This window comes from Carcharhinus amblyrhynchos, chromosome 19 (genome assembly GCF_965287045.1).
Source record: "Carcharhinus amblyrhynchos chromosome 19, sCarAmb.v2.hapA, whole genome shotgun sequence".
In the NCBI taxonomy this organism is placed as follows: domain Eukaryota; kingdom Metazoa; phylum Chordata; class Chondrichthyes; order Carcharhiniformes; family Carcharhinidae; genus Carcharhinus; species Carcharhinus amblyrhynchos.
Genome location: NC_137342.1, coordinates 38,320,456 through 38,337,460, shown reverse-complemented (window position 1 = coordinate 38,337,460; position 17,005 = coordinate 38,320,456). Strand labels below are relative to the sequence as shown.

Here is a 17,005-nt window from a genome sequence, read left to right as displayed (position 1 = left end):
GGGAAAAAATAATCAGCATTTCAGCTAGAATACTTCTGTTTGCACAGCCCTACCTGAAACAATGAATTATATTTCTCCTTTTAGAAGTGATTAATCAAAGGACATTTCTTGAAAATAGTTGACAGTCAAAATTTTCACTCATAGTTTGAGGTCTTTACTTAGTAGTGCAATTTTTTGCAAATGCCTTGACAATCTAAGCATAAAATCATGTTCATTTTATGTGTGATAAATTTCATTTTTCTTGGTTTGATTTTAGTATTAGTTATGATTTAGGACCAGACCAACATAGTACAGAGGGCCCTCTATCAGTATTCCAAATAGAGGCCAAATTGAAGATTGCAAAATAATATTTTATATTTTCTATAAGGTGAAAATGGAAAATTATGGGCCAATTTTAAAGAAAAGGAAATCTTCTATTTTAAGATTGGGAAAGTAAAAACTGAACTATTGTGTCTATAATTTCTAACTCCCTTATGTTTTCCTTTGCAAACATGTTAATTTTACTGGGATGGGTTCCTCAGGCATTGGGTACCATTTTTACCTTGCCATTCTTCATCTCTGAGTCTAGGCAAAGAGTAAAAGGGACCTCAATGACCATCTGCTGAGCCTGACCTTGTTTTCATCAGGCACATACATATGTAAGTTTTTGAAAAGGAATCACTCGATAGATGTCAGGAATGTGAACCCTGACTGTTTGCGTTTTCAATTGTTCCTCTTTTTTCTGAAACTCAAGGCCACTACTGTCAATTGTAATATTCCTTTTGTTGTCCCTGCAGAAATGAGCTCACATCTTTTATTGGACTAGAAACTTTCCTGGCGTTTCCATGCTGAACACCCTTACTAAATGAGCTATTGTGGAATCAGCTGTAGAATTTCTAAGCAACCCTTATTCCTTTGCTCAAAATGTAACTAGTATACATCTTCAAAATGTTGTTAGTGTTATTATTAGTGTTGAATAACTGCATTAAAGACTGATGGTATATGATCTGTCAACAGTTTTTATTTCTCTCTGTAGTGTTATTAGTGGTGTTGGGGAAATAGATCTGGAGAAAGAGACTCAGAAATTGTCCCACCCTGAGCTCAGCCCCTGTCCTGAAAAAACAGAAGGACCATATCCAGACTGCCCTTACTTACTGTTGGATGTACGAGACCGTGATGCCTATGATCAATGTCACATTATTGGAGGTAAAGGATAAAGATACTATTCAGTTAATAAGCATAATGTATGAGAATGGGGTTTAAATAATCATATACTTATTGGAGGGTGTAGTGATTTTTATATCTAATGACCAATACAATTTCCTATGGTAGATTGACAGTATCAGGTAAATTCTTGTCTTCACTGATGGATGATAATCTGGTTCAGTAGATTACCCAACTGTTAGAGAATCTGACTGACCTTGTTTTTCATTCTACTAATCTAAATGGAATAGGTTTTATGTTGGCAGGCATTCTGCACTGCCAGATTATTACTTGTGGAGCAAAGATGAAAAATTACTCCTCTGTTTTTACAGGGTACTCTTGAGTCATTGTCTGTAGAATGAACTCTTATTAAATCATAAATTACTTCCTTTATTTACTTTTTGCGTTTATTTCTCATGTTCTGAACAAATACTAAAGAAAAGAGTGTTCACATTATTTTAGGCAAACTGTGTTACCACAGCATTGTCCTTTCCTCCCTGAGGTATATCTAACAAATCTGTGGTCCTGGCACAGAGCTTTGTGCCCTATCAATACAAAGGGAACTAGATCTGTACGCCACATAGGGAGAGTAGATAAAAATCTAGTGGGGTGTGCTGGCCTTTATGCTCAAATTCTCAATGTATGCTCCCAGCTTTGAACTTCTGTGTCAGAGAACAAGCTCACAATCCATATTAAACTTCTTACAGTAGCATCAATGATCCTTAGTATTTGGCATGCGTATTTCTTACCTTTAATGAATAGAACATAAGAACATAAGAACATAAGAAATAGGAGCAGAAGTAGGCCATCTGGCCCTTCGAGCCTGCCCCGCCATTCAATAAGATCATGGCTGATCTGTCGTGGCTCAGTTCCACTTTCCCGCCCTCTCCCCATAACCCTTAATCCCTTCTCTTATCAAAAACCCATCAACCCGCTTCTTAAAAATATTTAGCGAGGCAGCCTCCACCACTTCAACGGGCAGAGAATTCCAGAGATTCACCACCCTTTGAGTGAAGAAGTTCCTCCTCAACTCCGTTCTGAACCGCCCCCCCTTTATCTTGAGGCTGTGCCCCCTAGTCCTACTGTCTTTTTTGAGCGGGAAGAGTCTTTCCACCTCTATCCTATCCATCCCATTCATCATCTTATACGTCTCAATGAGATCTCCCCTCATTCTTCTAAACTCTAACGAGTACAAGCCTAGTTTATTCAGCCTCTCCTCATAGCTCAACCCCCTCAACTCCGGTATCAGCCTAGTAAACCTCCTCTGCACTCCCTCCAAGGCCAAAATATCCTTGCGCAGGTGCGGCGCCCAAAACTGCACACAGTACTCCAGCTGCGGCCTCACCAATGCCCTATACAGCTGCAGCAAGACCTCCCTACTTTTATATTCAATCCCCCTCGCTATGAAGATATTAAATACCAGTAGTTCTTAGCATTCATTGAAGAGTATAAAATATTAATGTCAAATGGATATCACACTTTACCACTAAATTCATGGAACCATAGAATCTATACAGTGCAAAAGCTGGCCATTCAGCCCATTGAGTCTGTCCCGACTGCAATCTGATCCCCAATTTCCATAACCCCACATACTTACTCTGCTGATCCCCCAACACTAGGGTTAATTTAGCGTGGCCAATCAACCTAACCCGCATTTCTTTGGACTGTTGAGAAAACCAGAGCACCTGGAGGAAACCCAAGCAGACATAGGGGAGAATGTGCAAACTCCACACAGACAGTTACCTGAGGCTGGAATTGAACCCAGGTCCCTGGCGCTGTGTGCCACCCATTGTTGAATAATTTACAGATATTCTCAGTCAGCAATGCTCTTTGAATGGAGAGTCATTGTATGAAATACTGGAGAAAAAAGTCCGAGAATGTTTGTTCTCTTTTAAGCTTCACTAAGATTCAGTTCTCTGCTGAGCCTGAATTTGTACTGAATACTAATGTCTCTCTTCCATGGCGATGTTCACTGTGAGGTCAATCAATATTAAATGATTAGTTGCAATGAGCTTTGAATGACCTTTGAGTAAATGTAACCAATAGTGATATTCACTTTGTGTGTATTACACTTTGAGATATAATGGAATCATGACAGATATGAGACTTTTAATCATAGAGATAGACTTTTGCTATAGAACTTGCACTGTTATTTAAAACCACTTAACACATTGTAACTGAAATTGTTTTCCTTTGTCTTGCAGCCTACAGTTATCCTATAGCAATGTTATCTAGGACTATGAACCCTTACACAAAGGAGATTCTAGACTATGTATCCTTTAACTCTTCAGATCTGTGTATTAAGTAGCCACATTGTGAAATTAGGTTTCCATTCTGTTAATTTATTGGAGGAACAGGCACTGGTGGATTAAGTTTGGTTTCTCCTCCTTTTGCCTTTACAAACTGGTCTTGAATCCAACCAGGCTGATTTTATTGAGAAATTCCTCTTTTATTTCCCAGTAGGGATCATGGCAAAGTTACTTCAATGTTGTTTCAGGAAGTAAAGTCACCATAGTCCCAGATGACCTTTGGCAGCTCTCGCCTTTGATGGGAGGTGCTGATTGGTGGTGATCCAACCTGAGGATCACCACCCCTCAAGTGAGGGGCAAGGTTGAGAAAGCGGGCCTTCCTTGTTCCAACCTACCTTGTTTTTGATTATCATCTATACATGGTTTGGCATTGTGCTTATATGGTCATTGTAATTTTAAAATTTTGAGGAAACATTGGGTTAGTTGAGGAAACATTGGGTTAGTTGTGTGATAATTAAGAGTTGGGTCATCGTTTAAAGATTGAGCAGCCTTTGGTCAAGGTTAGGTTATGTACTCTAACCCATATTCAGAGGATGACAATCTGTTACACTAATGTGAACTTTTGCACATTAGCCATCTCTATGGACTTCAAATAAGATTGCAAAGATGCAGTTATGTTACAGAAATAGATTGAAACTGTCTAAACACAACTTACTTGAAATTCTGGCATCAGAATAGGTAGATTTGATGGGTGCACGGATTAAAGGGCATTGTACTAACCCACTGACCATCCACCTTCAGAAATAGAACACTTTAGAATGCCCTTGTGAAGCTTAAATTGGAATAGAAAGAGGTTTATCGTGTCCAACCTGTGCATTTTCCCTCTTTCCCAGTCATCGGTCACTGTTGGTTTTCAATCTAAATGTTTTCTTAATGTTAGGAAATGGAAAGTCCTTTCATTTTTTGGACACACCAACAGCTAATAGTTGGTTTGGCCAGATGCAGAATAAATCTTCCTTCATTCTGTTTCTCGGAACCCAATCCCTGCAACAATAATGACTGCATACTCATTCAAGAAATGGGCAAAGTGATTTTGGAGCCAATCATCAGTCATTGCCGCCACAACTGCTGCACCCTCTCTGTTGACTGTGCAGAAGACTGTGCCTTGCTGTGTCTTGAATCAATCCAGTCATCTGTCACTGCAGGTGAGCTCCATGTGGATTCATGTTGGGATCATTCTCTGCTTAAGCTGCCTTGAACCACATTAGCAAAACTTCTTCAACGCCAGAAAAAACTGCAATTCTGATCCTCTTTCCTGCTGGATAGAATGCTTTCTTGTCAACTGTGCAAAGATATTTGTCTTGTGTTTCATAATGGTGAATACGCTTGAAGGAGTGCAAGATGCCACCACCACAATATCCTATTTCCTCCTCACTCTGTTTCAAGTGGTGGATGAAATGGCGTCTGCTCACAAGCCTTCATGCACAAGGATGACATTGCAGGTCATATGATTGTGGCAGACCTGTAGCCACATTGTACAGAGGCACTTCTCCAAACATTTTCATTAATAAAAAACAATCTGCATATATTGTCACTTACAGTTGCAAGTCAGGCACATACATAGTCTACAAGGAAAACCATCACACGTGACAGAGTATTGGTCATTATAGATTGATCTGTCCCTATACAGACATAGCATACAAAATCCATAAAGCATTCAGATCTTTTATAGTATGTGTGCAGATTGCTGCTGGCTACTTGTCTTGTGTCTGCTCATTCTTGGTGTAAAGTTACCTGTCCGGGGTGTTCACTGCCACAGTGTAATTCCCAAAGTAATTTTTGCTGCTGATCCATTGCCTTCATTGGGGAATGGGATTGATGGCCATAGAATCCTGACAGTGCAAGAAGAGACCATTCAACCTATTGAGCATGCACAGACAACGGGCTCTATCCATATAACCCCATGTTTTTACTCTGCAAGTCCCCCGACACTAAGGGGCAATTTAGCATGTCAGTCAACCTAACCCGCACATCTTTGCACTTTGGGAGAGAAAACTGGAGTACTCGGAGGAAAACCACACAGATGTGGGGAGAATGTGCAAACTCCACAGACTCAGTGATCCAAGACCAGAATTGAATCCTGGTCCCTGGCGCCATGAGGCAGCAGTACTAACCACTGTACCACCATGCCACCCTTGTGCAGTTAGCGAATTAAATTTTCCTCATCAGTTGTCTGCTATGAAGGAGCAGCTTCACCAGCTGTACGTATATCTGCAGTTACGAGTATATGTTTGGTTGTTCATTTTCATCCGGTATGATCTGGGTAATAACTTGTCCACACATGTCCCAAGTTGCCAGGTGTGCTGATTTTTGTTGAGAGTATTGCATGTTTGTCTTCTTTCCAGCTGTCAGCTCTGCCACAATTTAGCAACTTTGACAAAATCATACTGGAACAACAGAAATCCAAATTTCCCTTTGACACTCATTCCTGTCACTATTTCTGGTTTCAGTTTTTTTTAGCTATTGGAAGAGTAGTTTGGATGCTAAGTGGCATTAGCCACTGATCTGGACTACTTTCAATGCCCACAGTGGGTGTGTTTCTCTACTCCAGGATTGCCTTGCCTTGTACACATCTGTGCTGAATCTGCTCAATTTTTTGTTAATTCCTTTAACAATTTTCCCTGCTGTCTCAGCCTATCTATTTGTTTGGGGATTGTATGGAGATGATTTATGGTGCTGAATTTATCCATCATTTATGAAACACCTGAATTTTTCACTCATGAATTGAAGGCTGTTGTCTCATTACAATGTCAGGAATGCCATAACGACTGAAGTGTTTTCAGGCATTCTACGATCTCACTTGTGTTCATTGACATCAGCTTGTTTAACTCCCAGTAGTCTGTATAGTGATCAGCAGTGACAGGGTAAACTGATCCAAAGAGAGTGAAGAAGTCTATTGCAAGCTTCATCCATGGTCTGCCTGGGGTGTCAAAACCAGCTCTTTGGCTTGTTTAGTTTGATGTTCATTGCAAGCACAGCACTAACTGATAAGGTCCTTGAGCGCATCTTGTTGACCAGTAGAGCACTTCTCTTGACTTTCACAGACTTGACTTGATTCTTTGATGGCTTGCATGGATGTACTTCAACATCTCATTCCCCAGCTCCTCAAGCAATCTCTCTGCTCATGCCATCTCCTGCCATTGTTTTTTGGTCGGAAGATCTGGATTGCCTCTCAGCAGAGTGAGAGTCTTGTCACTTGTCCCATCAATTCTCTGCTGTTGATCATTGACCACTTTAGAGGTTCTACATGTCACTAGGTTTCTTGAGAGTAAATTTCTCATCTGTCAGCAAATGTGCTGTCACAAAAGGATCATTTTTTTCCTAAAACAATCCTATCTCTAATCAACGAGCAACTGAAGGATGATCTAACGTTCTCTCCTTTCCGAGTTCTGGTGTTGAGTATATAGCATTCACAAGTAACAATAATAGAAGACTCAAAAGTGGATCCTTAAAGTCTCCAAAATTCCACAAGACTGGCTTTTCTGCTCTTTGGTGAGGTCTAGGGTGCAATAATGCTTTTCCCCACTTATGAAAACACTTATGAAACTTATTGTTCAGGGTTCTTGTTTAGCTCTGTGGCAATTGCATAGTTTTGCCATTGAAACTAGAAGGATTTCCCATTTATTTCCAAATTTGCCTTCATTGCCATAGGAGCAGGTATGGAGTACTCAAAGCCATTCACATTTACTTAGTAACCAATGTCCTGTAAAAGTGGCAGATTGAAGTTTTAATCGCTGCTGTTTCTTACAGCTGCTGACTCACGGCTATCTAAATCCATTCCTGAAGCCATGTTCCAAGTGGTTTATGTAATGGCTTCTGTACTCAAGCCTTCATACACCAAGGATGGCATCAGAGGTCATGTGAAGATTGCAAGCCTATGAATGCATTGCACAAAGGTCCTTCTTTGAATACATGTCACCATTTTCCACTTTCTACCTTCTCTCCTATTGGCAACTTCATCTTCTCTTGGATTGACAACGCAACTTTCTTGCAGGTTTCGCCATACTTGCAGGCTTTTTACATCCTTTCATTAAATGCTTGCCCAGCACGCTATGATTTTGCACTCTTCGATTTTGCACTCTTCTGTGGCCTAACCCTGCACTAATTCGTCAACATGGTCATATAACAAGCTTGAACACGTTCAGGTAATCCAAGAGTTAGCAGTGTGGAATTTCAGTTTATCACAGACAGCGTTCTATAGCACTTGCTATTCTGCAGCAGGATTGGGTAACAATTTAGACATAATCAGAATTTTGTGTCATCCGAGTTTGACTCCTCATGATTTCTCTCTAATAGAGATCACTGTTTTCAATGTTTTAAAATTTAGTAATTTTGGGCTGAAAGATTTGATTCAGAATGCTGTTCCTTTTTCTCTCAACCCTCACCACCCACCCTTTCCACCCCCCCAACTCTACTTTCTTCCCTCCCCAATGGCCTGGTTTATTTCACTCATACACTTTTTTGCTCCCAGTTGGCCATTAACTTGTGATTTGCCAGTTTGAGATGGTATTCGGTGCCTTAACCACTCGTTATAGAAAAATGCACCTGGGAAAATCATTCTGCTTTATGATGAAGATGAACGGATAGCTAGCCAGGCTGCCACAACACTATGCGAGAGAGGTTTTGAGAATCTTTTCATGCTGTCAGGAGGTGAGTTTCGTTATTGCTGTTAACTACTTTTTTCTTTTTGGTTGATACCTGAGAACAGTTGAACAACACGGCTGAAAGAGGATACTTGGCGAATGGTAAAAGATAAACCAGGGCAGTGTAAAATATATATATTTTGTACAGGTACCAACATTGCATTTTCATTAAAATTTGCCTATCTCTAATTCCCACTCAGATCCAAGTTAGTTAATAAATCAGTACTTGCTAATTGCTTTGGGTGACCTTGGCTGCATAAGTAATGGAAAAGTTTACCATTAGCTGTTTAAACGTCAACAATGTCATAGAAACACATGAAAATTCTAGGTTAGAATCATAGAACCCTACAGTGCAGAAAGAGACCCTTCAGCTCATTGACCACAAACCCACCCAAACCCTACCCCCATATTCCTACATATTTTACCCACTAATCCCTCTAACCTATGCATCACAGGACACTAAGGGGCAATTTTTAGCATGGCCAAACAACCTAACCTGCACATCTTTGGACTGTGGGAGAAAACTGGAGCACCCAGAGGAAACCCACGCAGACACAAGGAGAATGTGCAAACTCCACACAGCCAGTGACCCGAGCCGGGAATCGAACCCAGGTCCCTGGAGCTGTGAAGCAGCAATGCTTACCACTGTGCTACCGGTACCAGCTTGCCTCTAAGTTAAGTGGCATGTGTACCTGCAGGGAGAAAATGTGCATACCAAAGCAGGTGAACAAAATCTATGTATTTTTCAGTCATTTTCTTTGGTAACTTCTGAGCAGGGTGATGGCTCCAGTTTGTGTCAAGCACAAACTAAATCAGGGCATGTGCACTGCTCTGCTGCTCATTCAACATAAAAGCACGGGACCTGGAAATGTTCCAATTTGTAGCAGATGAAACCAAACCATTTGCAAAAGTGGAGGTTCTTTATAACAGAATTCTCTCATTGAAAGTGAAAAATACTTTGTACTACAGTTATTGATCCCATGTCTATGTACTTTTAAAGTAAACAGAGTCTCAAATTGTAATTTCAGATATAACTAATAGACCCTGTTCCAAACTCATCAATCATTTACATTTTTATGTGTACATTGGTCTTTGATCTCATTCTGAAGGTTGACACTTTGAAAATCCGGCAACTAGAGATTCAACATATAAATTTTTGTTTTAAGTACGTGCTCATAACTTAAGCTACAGCTGTTTTATTTATATAACTGGTATAGAAGAATGTTCCAGGGGAAAGCAACTTGAAGGGTTGTTCTGCTAAATCATATCTTAGCTCTTCAGCAATCCAGCAGAAGTCTGAGCCAAACAGGTCCGGAACATGCTAGGCTTAATTCATCCATGTTCTGTTAGCTGATCCCAACTAACTTCATACTTGACTTCAATATCTCTCGTTGGAGAGGAATTAAAGAATGGTGTAGCGCAAAAGAAAGCCATTCATAGAATTGTAGAGGTTTACAGCATGGAAACAGGCCCTTCAGCCCAACTTGTTCATGCCGCCCCTTTTTTTTAAAACCATTAAACTAATCCCAATTGCCAGCATATGGCCTATATCCCTATATACCCATCGTATCCATGTAACTATTTAAGTGCTTTTTAAAAGATAAAATTATCTTCAGTCTGTGGTGCCTCTTTTGTAGAACTATTAAAGGTATTCCTTTCTTTCCCCATGGCCCTGTAATTTCTTCCCTTTAAAGTATTTGCAGTTCTCTTTTGAATGTTTCCTTTTGTTCTTCTTCCACCTCTGTTTCGGGCATTGCATTCCAGAGCACAACAACTCACTGTGCTTTTAAAAAAAAAACTTCATGGTTCTTTTGCCAGTTGTCTTAACTCTGTGCCCACTATTTACTGACCTTTCTACCACATGCAGTATGCAGCTTCTCTGTTTTACTATATTAAAACTGTTAATTATTTTGAACACTTATCAAATCTCCTTCAGACTTCTTTTGCTCTCAGGACAGCTTCTCCAGTCTCTCCAACAACGAAGACCCTCACTCATTCCTGACATCATTCTCATTGACTTTGAAATCCTTCGTACTGTGGTGCTCAGAATTGAACATAAACTCCAGCTGATGCCTAATCAGTGTTTTACAAAGGTTTAACATAATTTTGCATTTTTGTGCACTTTTCCTCTATTAATAAAGCCTTTTTTTAAAAATCTGCCTTTGCAACTTATCCTGTCACCTTCAAAGACTTGTGTACGTACATGTTTCTGTTCTTCACTTGCCTAAAAATTGAACAATTTCAAGGTAAGGGGCAAGAGGTTTAGTAGATGTGAGAAAAATATTTTTTATCCAGAGGGTGGTGATGGTCTGGAATGTGCTGCCTTGGAAGATTTTGGAGGTGGGCTGCCTCACATCCTTTAAAAAGTACCTGGATGAGCACTTGGCATTTCATAACATTCAAGGCTGTGGACCAAGTGCTGGTAGATGGGATTGAATAGGAGGTCAGGTGCAGACTCGATGGACCGAAGAGCCTTTTCTGCACTGTATGATTCTATAATGCATATTGGCTTTCCTCATTCTTTCTACCAAAATGTATTCCTTCTCTGTGTTAAATTTAATCTGCCACGTGCCTGCTCTTTTTATCAGTCTGTCTTTACCTTCCCCCTTCTGTTACTATCTTCTTCATTGTTAATTACATTTTGAGTTTTGAGTCATTGGCAAAATTTGATATTAGACCCAGTGCAGGTTATTATTATATGTCCGAAACACAGAAAAGATTCCCAATCCTAACTGCCAACAACTGGGGTTGGGAGCAGTTGAGATACTTGGATTGGGTTACAGGGAAGACTCGGTGAAGGGGTCAAGACTTCAAACTTCTTTAAGTGCTATTTTCAGTAAAAGCACCAGGGGGAACACTTCCACTGTCTTAGTCAGGCAAGTGTTATTAATATTTACTGTCCTGTTCGTTACAACAGTGGGAAACCCAAACTAGTCTTTAAATGTAGCACCTACCTGAGATGGATACTTCCCTTGCTGCTGGTGCCACACACTAGAAATTGTGTCAGAGCACAGAGTTATACCAGGGACAATATTTCCTGGCTGCCTGATCATCATCCTAAAATCGAGCATAAAGTCTGGGCAACTTACTCCTGGAAACCAGGTGACAAATTGGAAAGAAAATTATAAATTAGAGCTAGTCCAAAGATGTGCGGATTAGGTGCGTGCGGGTTGCCAAATGGCCTCCTTCTGCAGTATAGATATTCTATGATTCTATCAAAAGTGCTATTGTAAAATAAAATACTTGGATTGATCTGCACTTCTTCACTTTAAAAATAGTGTTTATAAATAATGCTGATGTAAATCTGAACCATAATAATATTAATATCTTACTAGGACTGAAGGTCGTTGCCCAAATGTTCCCGGAAGGAATAACCACTGGTTCCATTCCACAATCATGCCAACCTCCAGTTCTCCTAACATCTCGCCAAAAACATTCAACACCTCAGGAACCACCGCACTCGGCGGAAGATAAACTCCGGTTCACTAAAGATGACTTGAACAAGATCCAATATTACTTGGATGAGATTCTGCTACCATCAAACGCACCCAGTAAGGAAACAATAGAAAATGAATATAGTAGTTAAAGGAACTCCAAAGTCTGTTGTGTACAAACATTATTTAAGGGAAGTTTAAGCTTGTCTCTGCTTGTAGTACTATATGTTCAGGGTTGAGCACACATACACTAAGCTGACACACAAGTGCAGCTGTGAGGGAGTCACTCCTGTTTTAGAAGGTAAATATTCTTTGTCTGAGATGTTAAACCAAAGCCCATTCAGGAGGATATCATAGCTCTAATAGGGCTGTTTTCTTGAAAGGATGAGATTAAATAGATGAAAAGACCTTTCCAACCAACCGTGTGTAAAATTTTAAATCCTAACAGGTGAAATATCCAGCACAACCTCTCGGGATAAAGAAATCTGCACTGCCCACTCCAGACAGGGCATTTGTACAAAAAAGTTTTAGTTAAAATTAGTGCCTTCAATTTTTTAGCAATCTGAGTTACTATACTCTTATCAGTTTAATCCATAGCCAGAGAATCACTTGTAAAGGCCTTTTTCCTTGCTTCTGCATTGTTGTCTGTAGTGTTTTCCCCCTTTTTCCCAAATGTCTAGGGGCATGATTTTATGGTTGTTCCTGCTGGAAGGATTTTCCAGTCCCGCCAACAGCAACCCCAGCATTAGAGGCTGTGAAGAATGGAAACCCAGTTTATAGTGCAAGATCTGGCCAAAAGCAGGATACCTCTGCCGCTGCAAAACACGCCATGTTGGGGGGTATGGAATGGATCCCACCCTACATCTTGTCTACATGCTGCCCCTCATCAACACCATCCAAAAGCACAGTATCGGTTTTCACATGTACCCCAATAACACTCAGCTCCACCTCACCACAATCACTTTCTACTCCTCCACTGTCTCTAAACTGCTTGTTTGACACTGGATGAGTAGAAACATTCTTGCGTTAAATAGTGGCAGTATCAAAACCATTGCCTTTGGTCCCTGCTACCAACTCTGCTTCCTAACCAGTATCTCCATCCCTGTCTGGCAGCTGTGTGAGGCTGAACATTCGTTCACAACCTTGGCATCATATTTGACCCCAAGTTCAGTTTCTGCCACATATCCATGCTATCACAGAGACCACCTATTCTATCTCCATAACTCTATCAGCTCATCTGCATTAGAAATCTTCATCCATGTCTCTTTATTACTGCTAATCTTGACTATTTTAACACACTCCTGCTTGGCCTTCCACATTCTACCCTCTGTAAACTTGAGCCCAATAAAAACTCATATCCTTGTCCTAACTCATGCCAAGTCAGTTCATCCATTACTTATGTGTTCACTATCTTGCACTGGTGCCTGGTTATTGATCAATTTTTAAAAAGTTCTCATGTTTTCAAATTTTTTCAGGATGTCATCCTTTCCTAACTGTAATCTCCTGCCTGCTCCACATCCCTTCAAGATATATGTGCTCCTCTAACTCTGGCCCCCTTGACCATCACTGATTTTATGTTGTCCAGTCTTGGTGCCTATTCCCTGAGCTCTGGAATTCCCTCCCTTTAGCTGAACTTGTATGATCGTCTTTTTTAGTCTTCATAGACATTTTGGGGCCTGGTCTTCTATCAAGGGGCTTTGACCACATGCCGTTGATTAACCATCTCATTAACTACCTTCAATCTTCGGTGTTTGAGAGTGAGTTATAGGACAGACCCACCATTTGGCCTTTCCTAATGTTTTGTACGCTCCAGTTTGCAGTTTTCAAATCTGAGAAATTCCTGTTTTTAATATAATTTCAACCAAGCTCTATCTTTACATTCATTTCATGTTTTCCTGCTGGGTAATATTGTATTGGTAAGTGTCTACCTGAAAAGCAATTATAAATGTTTTCCCAGCTATTGTAACATTCATTCCAATTGCTGCTACACTGTTTGGCTTTGCTTGTTATATTTGGTTCAGTGCTCCCATTTCAAGAAAATGTTCATCTTCATACCATTTTCTTAGCAGTGAGTGTGTTCTAATTCTTCCTCAATTAATGTCTTTTAGGAAACCTCAATCGTCTTTCGTCATCCAGAGCACAGCTGAAGACATCCAGCAGCTCTGCAGGTGGCTCCGTTGGCACTCGCTCACAAACCGGCTGCTTCCAAACCAAACCATGGAAATAAGAAGCAGAATGTCACTCCTTCACCTTTCTTAAATCTCGTGTCCATTATTTTTTCTATGTTTTTTATCTTCAGCTGTTATAGTGCTAAAGACCTGTAGGAAACAGTTATCACTGACATTCGATTAAAAAAAACTTAAAGCAATATCTGCAAATGTAATTAGTAGGGAGGAAAGCATTGTGACACCATATTAAGGATTTAAAATGTCCACTCTAATCTCATTTATAGCTTTAAATTACATCCAAAAGCAGAGGAAACAGATTAAAACAGAAGAACGAGGGAAGACTGTTCAGTACCACCTTAGTTTATTACAGTATCTTGTGTTGCAAAGCACGAAGGCTTTGAATGCACAATAGATTTTGGCACAGGTTTTGATGTAGAAAGCCAGAAGCAATACTTTTTGCACCACAGGCATACACTCTGTCACCTTAAGTTCTGTTTTTTTTTTGCCTCCAAAAGATAGCATTAAAGAAAGATAAGCTACTATTCCCTGCATTATTACAGATCCCTGAGCTTTCTGAATCATTGATTTTTAGGATTTTGCTTTCCTCCTTCCCCCAGCAATCATTCCCAAGTATGAAACTTAATAAACCTCTTAAAGAAAGCTTAATAATTTAATGATCCAACAAGTGAACAGATTCTTATTGTTCAAATGGCCTGTTACTGAATTAGAAATATAGATCTAGTAGCACGCTAACATAAACCAGAATACACTCAATGCACAATAGAATGTTGTATTTATAAGCCTAGTGCACTTGAAGCTGTTTATTTTAAATATAATCTCTCCATCCTCCCTAAGATGCTAAATTTGTTAAATTAACTCTGAATACTTTCACTACCGTATAATGATTGGTTGGTGACGTGCTGCCTTAAGATGATGTGAAAGGTTCTTTGGTCAGTAATTTATAACTCGTTCCAGTTTGCAACTGGGTTTCTGAGAGCAAGTGTATAGTCTGAATGATGTCTCAGTAAATACACGTTGAGTATGTATGTTATGGGCTTCAGTATTGTTTGATGTGGGATCTTTGCAAGTGATGAACTGGACCGTAATGTGCTAAGAGACTCCCATTACCATGCATTGATGCCATTGTGTTGTAGATATTTATACTTGCTGTACATGTGTTTTTGTTAAATTTATTTACTGTTGCTGCCTCTGTTACTCTCAATTTCACAGCATGAAATGCTCTCATAGGATTAAGAATAACAGGTTTTACCATGTTTTTCACATCGTTAGGCTTTCTTTCTGCTTACAACAACCAGTGGAATTGTTTTTAGTCAAACTCTGTTCTTTAAAAGTGATTCTAGGATTTACAAAAACACATTAAGAATTCACAATTGCATCTTTTGTGTGTAAATCCAGCACCAATGACTTCCTTTTGATCCAATACTTTTTTAAAATTTGGTCACCTTGTTCAGATCCCTGTCAGTCTGGCAGCTTATTCACATCTCTGAGATGGGGAAGGTATTGTGCCAGTATCTCTGAATTTACTTTTTTTGTGAGACCGAAGTGAATGTTATGCCTTTTCCCATTTCTCTGGAGTTAAAAGTCTATCTTGGCAAAATGTACAAATCTTACAAGATTATTTTAATGGTCTTTTTCTTCTATGAGAGAATGAGGTGAGTTAGGTCTGTGGCAGATTACCACCTATATTCTGTTGATGTACATATTGACCTTACTTTTTAAAAGGAAAACTTTAATTTGGGGGAGCCTACAATCTTCTGGCGTTCATAACTTCATCTTGTGGTGCTTCCAATTTGGAGGGTTTTTATCACAACTACATATTTATTCATCAATACGATATATAGATGCTCACAGCATCATCCTTCATCCTGCTACACCAGCTCATCTCTTTCTCTCAAAAACCAAGTTTGTACTTGAATATGTGCAAAAAGCTGAAGTTGTCTTCATTGTCTATTTAAGATCTTGGTGCCTGAGTTCTGAGTTAAAAAGGCTGGGAGAAATTGAAGTAGTTTATCTCTCTACTACATGCTTGTTTTCAGAAAAAACACCTTTTCTTTTATTGATTATTGGCTGAATGTGTTGACATAGATGAGCGTAGCAGTGCCAAAGTGCTCCCTACTCTTGGGTACATTATGCATCTCTCGTTCAATGTTTGGCCAGAAGGGAGTTAGTCATCTTTCCTAACCATAGTCACAAGATGCCAACCATTTTAGAGGATGCTATTGTTCTTTTGTGTTTCAAATACATTTGCACAATTGTTATCCTTTCTAGCAGCAATACTCAAGAGATAAATAGCTGGGAAATAATGTTGGAAATGTGAGTATGTGTTGATTTGTAAAATCAAAGAGTATTTTAAATCAAGAAGTCATTTTGTTATAGCTGTGGAGCACTATGATATTATCATTTAGCCACAATGTTGGTCATATTTCCTAAACTGTGATATCCATGGCATCTTGAACCAGGACATTGAAAACATTCAGAGCCAGTGCTATGATATATAAAAGATCTGACAGTGATCTAAATGAGTAACCTTAGGAGATATTCCCCTCCGTAGCCCAGGGATTTTGATTTGATTTGATACTGAATCCAACCTTAAGTGACCTTACCATATCAACCTGGGAGTAACAGATCAGAAGTCAAAATTGAAACCATCCTAGCCTGAATTTTTTAAAAAATGCAGCTTCCTTCAATTTCTGTTATGGAAATGTGAGGTGGTCTTTTTTTAAAATGAAGTATTTCAGTGGGTAAGATGATGTGCATATCAATGGTCTTTGAGTTATCCTTTGTCAAGGGATTTTCCTGATCAAATATCAGGCATCCAGTTCGGAGCATGGAACAGGTCAGATTGTTATATAATAGGCATATTGCTAATGAAAACTGCATGCCAGGAGAGCATAGCCTCCTCACATTTTTGTGGTTGGTTTGCATATTTTGTGAATACCGGCTAGACGATTATGACTTGTGGCAGTTGGTCATGCAATGTTATTGGTTTTAAATAAAACATCTGCACGTTTTCTATTTTTTAAATAAAATGTATATGTTTTCAATTTTAAACAATGTGCATGTGCTTCATGGTATGAGGTTTACTTTTCCAGATTAATTTCGGGAGTATGGTGCAGGATTTTGCTGCTATTCCTGCTGGTGGATCTTCTGGTCCCACTAAATGTGACTGGCCACCCCTCCCCGCCCCCACCACGGATTCCCTGGTAATGAGATTGGTGAGCCTCACAAAACATGGTACACATGAGTTG

General features: G+C 39.6%; 1 protein-coding gene across 2 annotated transcripts in view; it reads left to right on the top strand.

The window, feature by feature from the left end:
* Positions 1–16,758, top strand: part of cep41 (centrosomal protein 41) — a 35,613-nt gene extending 18,855 nt beyond the window's left edge. Inside the window, exons 7-11 of one of the 2 annotated variants that reach the window (XM_080207640.1) lie at positions 1,016–1,185; positions 3,387–3,454; positions 8,027–8,141; positions 11,470–11,685; positions 13,677–16,758. In XM_080207640.1, the coding sequence (XP_080063766.1) occupies positions 1,016–1,185; positions 3,387–3,454; positions 8,027–8,141; positions 11,470–11,685; positions 13,677–13,795 (688 nt within the window). In that variant the 3' untranslated portion in view covers positions 13,796–16,758. The other variant, XM_080207641.1, reaches the window with a different exon arrangement.
* Positions 16,759–17,005: the final 247 nt, after the last annotated feature.